Raw genomic sequence first — 5,861 nt, 5'->3', positions numbered from 1 at the left:
AAGAATAATTAGAGTATTTCTTTATGTATATCTCATTTGTTCCTGGATTGATGTACTTATGAAATACCCATCACTCTGCACTTTGAGAACACAGATGCTCTTTGATCCACAACAACATCCCCAAACTAAAAATATCTCAGTCAAATATCAAGGTTCAACCTTTAAATATCTAAGTCAATTATGTCATGGAAATTATTCTCTGACCCTACTGTGAAGTTATATATTGTACTATTTCCAGTTCTAGAATTTAAGAATCACAATAGTCAGCTTTCTCTGCTCTTTCTTTGCAACTTTTCAGCTGATAATCATTACAAGCCATGGGACAAAACAATGGCACTGAAGTAACTGAATTCATTCTCCTGGGATTCACTGGTCAACACAAGTCTTGGCATGTCCTCTTCATAGTATTTCTAGTGATCTATGTGGTCGCCTTGGTGGGTAACATTGGCATGATACTACTCATCAAGACTGACTCTTCCCTTCACACCCCCATGTACTTTTTCCTCCAAAACTTGGCTTTTGTTGATCTCTGTTATGCCACTGCTATCACTCCCAAGATGTTGCATAATTTGATGAGCACTGAAAATTCCATCTCATTCTTCGGATGTATGGTGCAGTTGCTAGTCTATGGCACCTTTGTAACAAGTGATTGCTACATCCTGGGGGCTATGGCAGTGGACCATTATGTGGCCATCTGTAACCCACTTCGCTATGGAACTGTCATGTCCCAGAGAGTCTGCAGTCAACTCTTAACTGCTTCATACTTCATGGGTTTCCTGAATGCTTCTGTCAATGTAGGCTTTACTTTCTCACTGAAGTTTTGCAAATCCAATAAAATTAACCACTTTTTCTGTGATGAACCCCCAATTCTGGCCCTCTCATGCTCCGATATTTACTTCAGCATCATGGTACTAGCAGCCTTTGTGGGGTTTAACTTGACATTCACTATATTGGTCATCATCTTTTCCTACATGTTTATCTTGTCTGCCATCCTGAAGATCTCTTCTGCTGCAGGGAAGAAAAAAGCCTTCTCCACCTGTGCCTCCCACCTGACAGCTGTCACCATTTTCTATGGAACACTCTCTTATATGTATGTGCATCATGGTACCATAGAGTCTCAAGAGCAAGAAAAAATGGCTTCCATTTTTTATGGGATTGTGATTCCCATGTTAAACCCTATCATCTACAGTCTGAGAAACCAAGATGTAAGAGAAGCCCTAAAAGGGATTGGAAAAAAGTGTTCCTAGACTGAACATCAATTACTAACTCAGTATGATTCAACAAGCAAGGAACAATTCTCTCATTTTTCAACAGCAGAAGGTGTTTCAAATATTTGTGAGTTCCAAGTGAAGTGAAAGTCACTTAGTCGTGCTGACTCTTTGCAATCCCATAGACTATACAGTCCATAGAATTCTCCAGGTCAGAATACTGGAGTAGGTAGCCATTTCTTTCTCCAGGGATCTTCCCAACCCAGGGATCTAACCGAGGTCTCCCACATTGCAGGTGGTTTCTTTACCATCTGAGCCCACCAGGGAAGCCCCAAAATACTGGGGTAGGTAGCTTGTCCCTTCTCCAGTGGATCTCCCCAACCCAGGAATAGAACCGGGGTCTTCTGCATTGCAGGAGGACTCTTTACCAGCTGAGTTACTGGGGAAGCCCATGAGTTCCAAAGGCGTTCTTTAATTATATCAATGGATCTGAAATTTAATGAAAACATCTTGTGATTAAATAATTTTCTAATTCATGTGTTTCTTGAAAGTGTCTGAAAAGATCTTTGATACTCCTTTTGAACCTTTTGATGAGCCCTTTTTTCAAACACCTGCCCTTAAAAAAGAACAAGAAAATAAAGTGTATAAAATTTTTAAATACCCTCTATATGTATAATATAAAAAAATCTCAGGACAAAAATCTTTTTTAGTGTCTGGTACTATTACTCTAGCTGTGAGTCTATAGCTAAGCTATTTTACTTTTATAAAGAATAATTGAAAGTGCCATTTTTTGAGAAAACATGCAGAAAGGTAAGGGGGAAAACCCCTTCAGTGAATCTGCATACATATGCAGACATTATGAAGTAGTATCTGTCCTTTCTGTGTATGTTCTCTAACCAGCTAGGAAGCTGACACAGGAGTCAGGCAAATGCAGATCATATCAGTTCATTTTGGTAAAATTGTATTTTAAATATAACATGAATCTCCAGCAATACCATCTTGCACATATATAACATGCAATGAATAATTTGGTGCTACAGAATGGACTCATTTACCCACAAGTGAGGCCTTGAGGTTGGAGGAGTTGAGGTTGAACGGAAGAAGTTATACCTGAGCTTGAACATGAGGGGGGAAAAAAAGAATTGATTACACACCCATCCTGTTGACAAGCATGTTTAAAAAAAAAAAAAGACTTGAGATCACTTATTATACTTCTTTCAATCTCACTCGTCAGTTAAATCATAGGATGTTGTAACAATAGGATGAGAGTTCATTGTCTTCTTCAATGTTTCCAGAAGTTCCAAATTGTGGACTGAATTACGAGCATAGAAGCATAGCGATATGGATCCAGTTCTAACACAAACAGTATCAAAAGAAACCAGATAATACCAGCCCATGCAACAGGGTGCATTTTTCTGCACTCTGGGAAAGAAAGCCCAAAATTATGAAACTCTGATATTACTTAAGGTTGCCGGTGACCTGCTCATATTTGCTTTGCAGAGAGAAACCTTATCTTCACCCGAAGTGTAAGCAAATCCTCTTCTGAGAGGAAAGGAGAGATGTTTATATTTACCACCCTGAATCATCTCTGAAGACAGAGGTGCTTCTAAGTTTTAATATTTTGATAAGTCTCCTTATACAAACATTCTTTAATGTAATATCTTTAAATACCTTGCATAGAGAACTTTGTGTAGCTATATTCATGAGAAAAACCTGTATATTAAATAATATCACCTTATTATTTACAAGGTGAAAGATCACAAAATGCATGGATGAAAAAAGCATAATGGTACTGTAATAGTAAATGTTAAACTTACCTCTCCCAGTTCATGAAAGATCAAGTTGAGAAAAAAAAATTTTAATAAAGTTACAGAAAAACTATTTGATATAATTAATGAGAGTAAATACATACAGAAACTCTATATTGTGGAAGCCTACCAATCAAACACACCTAAAATCAAAATTTAGGTTTATTTTGCTTCTTTAGCTCACTCCACAGAAGCTATAGACATCTCAGTAAGTGGGAACGGGCTTTTTATAGAATACATGCTTTGCTTAACAAATCCAAGTATGAAATAAGGAAGCAGGTACTCTCTAGATTTAGTTACTAGCAAAAAGAAGACCAGCAACTGGGCATCTCAGTAATTAGTGCTCAAGAGGTGCAAAGAATAAAGTAGGAAAAGCTATAGTGAGAAAGTAGCAGATACTTAGAGATTTCTTAGTCTTTTTACAGTTTCCTTGTAGACTGAGGGAATCCAGTTAGAAACGCTGTTTCTAATTGGTTTTTTGTGGCTATTGATACTGTGATAGACACATCACAGTCTGGTTTATTGGAAGAACTGATTTTCCCCTTTCAAAATAACTTGAAATCAGACAAATATCTTTCTTTGTTCCTTCTTTTTCTTTCTCTCTTTCTTTCTTTCCTTCCTCTTTCCCTCCCTTTCTTCTTTCTTTCCTTTTTTTTTTTAATTCTTTCCTATGTCCTTTTTATATGTCCCAGAAAGAATTACAGAAATACAATGGACTCCAAAAATCAGAAATAGTGTAGAAAATATTCTCTGATCTAAAGAAGTAGATCTAGAATTTAAAAGTAAAGCTTGAAGTTAAAAACACCTAAAATTCTACCACTTAAAACTGAAATTCTCATTTAAACAACACTTTGGTTGGTTAAAAACAAAATTGAAAAATATGTATAAAATAATATTTTACAAACCATGACATTACAAACTATAAGAGGTGTTCAAATAAATTTTTATAACTTTATAAATATTTGAGTTAATAAATAGGAAATAATGATAAATTAAGTAAGTATACATTTCAAGGCATCAGAAAATAATATTAAAGAAAGGAGAAGAGAGTAGCGATTATTTTTAATTGATGTTGAAAACCCCATAAATGACAGAAATAATAAATGAAAGAATTCATTCTCTGAGGAGAAGGAAATGGCAGCCTGCTCCAGTGTTCTTGCCTGGAGAATTCCAGGGATGGGGGAGCCTGATGGGCTGCCATCTATGGGGTCTCTAAGAGTCGGACACGACTGATCGACTTCACTTTCACTTTTCACTGTCATGCATTGGAGAAGGAAATGGCAACCCACTCCAGTGTTCTTGCCTGGAGAATCTCAGGGACAGGGGAGCCTGATGGGCTGCCATTTATGGGGTCAAACAGGGTCAGACACGACTGAAGCGACTTAACAGCAGCAACAGCAGCATTCTCCAAAGCTAAAAATAACAATAAAGTGGATAACTAATTTGGGGAACAAAGAAAATTTAAAATAAGAGAAGAACACTGAAATCAACAATATCCAACTGTATTTGAGAACCTAATGAAATTAGATTTTTTTTTTTTTTTTTACTAAAAGAATGTTGATTGCCAAAAGGTAACAGAGAGGAGATTAAAGAGCATTTAACATACAAGAAAGTCATGATAGTGCAGCCTTCCTCTAAAAAAAAAAAGCACCACATCCATTTGGAAAGAGAAAAAAAAAGTCTAGAATGACCCAAAAAAAATCTCTAATGAAGACCAAAGTTGCAGGGCTTTAGATGCCTGTTACAGAGAAGGCAATGGCACCCCACTCCAGTACTCTTGCCTGGGAAATCCCATGGACGGAGAGGCCTGGTAGGCTGCACTCCATGGGGTCGCTAGGAGTCGGACATGACTGAGCGACTTCACTTTCCCTTTTCGCTTTCATGCATTGGAGAAGGAAATGGCAACCCACTCCAGTGTTCTTGCCTGGAGAATCCCAGAGACAGGGGAGCCTGGTGGGCTGCCATCTCTGGGGTCGCACAGAGTCGGACACAACTGAAGCAACTTAGCAGCAGTAGCAGCAGATGCCTGTTATCACACCTAATTTAAAGACATGGTAAACATATCTTGCAATAATATAATGAATACATATTGATCAATGTGAAAGGCTGTTGCTGAACCACAAGAGATGCCAGGATTCTTGGCCTACAGAGGAGAAGAATTCAATCCAGGGCCAGAGACAAGGCTTGATACTCAGAGCTTTTCTGTAGTAAAGATTCATTTAAGTATAAGAGAGATAGAGAAAGCTTCTGACACAGACATCAGAAGAGGGATGGAGAGTGACCCCTCACTAGTGTGTAGTTCAGTTCAGTCAGTGAGTCACATTCGACTCTTTGCGACCCCATGGACTGCAGCATGCCAGGCCTCCCTGTCCATCACCAACCCCTGGAGTTTACTTAAACTCATGGCTATTGACTCCGTGATGTCATCCAAACATCTCATCCTCTGTTGTCCCATTTTCCTCCTGCCTTTATCTTTCCCAGTATCAGGGTCTTTTCAAATGAGTCAGCTCTTTGCATCGGGTGGCCAAAGTATTGCAGTTTCAGCTTCAGCATCATTCCTTCCAATGAACACCCAGGACTGATCTCCTTTAGAATGGACTGGTTGGATCTCCTTGCAGTCCAAGGGACTCTCAAGAGTCTTCTCCAACACCACAGTTCAAAAGCATCAATTCTTCGGCGCTCAGCTTTCTTTAGAGTCCAACTCTCACATCCATACATGACCACTGGAAAAACTGTAGCCTTGCCTTTTTCTTTGCCTAGGCAAAGTAATGTCTCTGCTTTTTAACATGCAGTCTAGGTTGGTCATAAATTTTCTTCCAAGGAGTAAGTGTCTTTTAATTTCATG

At 38.4% G+C, this 5,861-nt stretch overlaps 1 protein-coding gene across 1 annotated transcript; it reads left to right on the top strand.

The window, feature by feature from the left end:
- Window positions 1-317: 317 nt before the first annotated feature.
- On the top strand, window positions 318-4,994 carry LOC147358749 (olfactory receptor 5AK3-like). The gene has a single exon (XM_086338715.1). The coding sequence runs from the start codon at window positions 318-320 to the stop codon at window positions 1,245-1,247; it is 930 nt and encodes a 309-aa protein (XP_086194841.1). The 3' UTR covers window positions 1,248-4,994.
- The last annotated feature ends 867 nt before the right edge of the window (window positions 4,995-5,861 follow it).

Source organism: Bos grunniens, chromosome 15 (assembly GCF_055505025.1).
Source record: "Bos grunniens cultivar Pamir isolate PY7600 chromosome 15, Bosgru_T2T1.0, whole genome shotgun sequence".
Lineage (NCBI taxonomy): Eukaryota > Metazoa > Chordata > Mammalia > Artiodactyla > Bovidae > Bos > Bos grunniens.
This window is presented reverse-complemented; position numbering and strand designations above follow the sequence as displayed.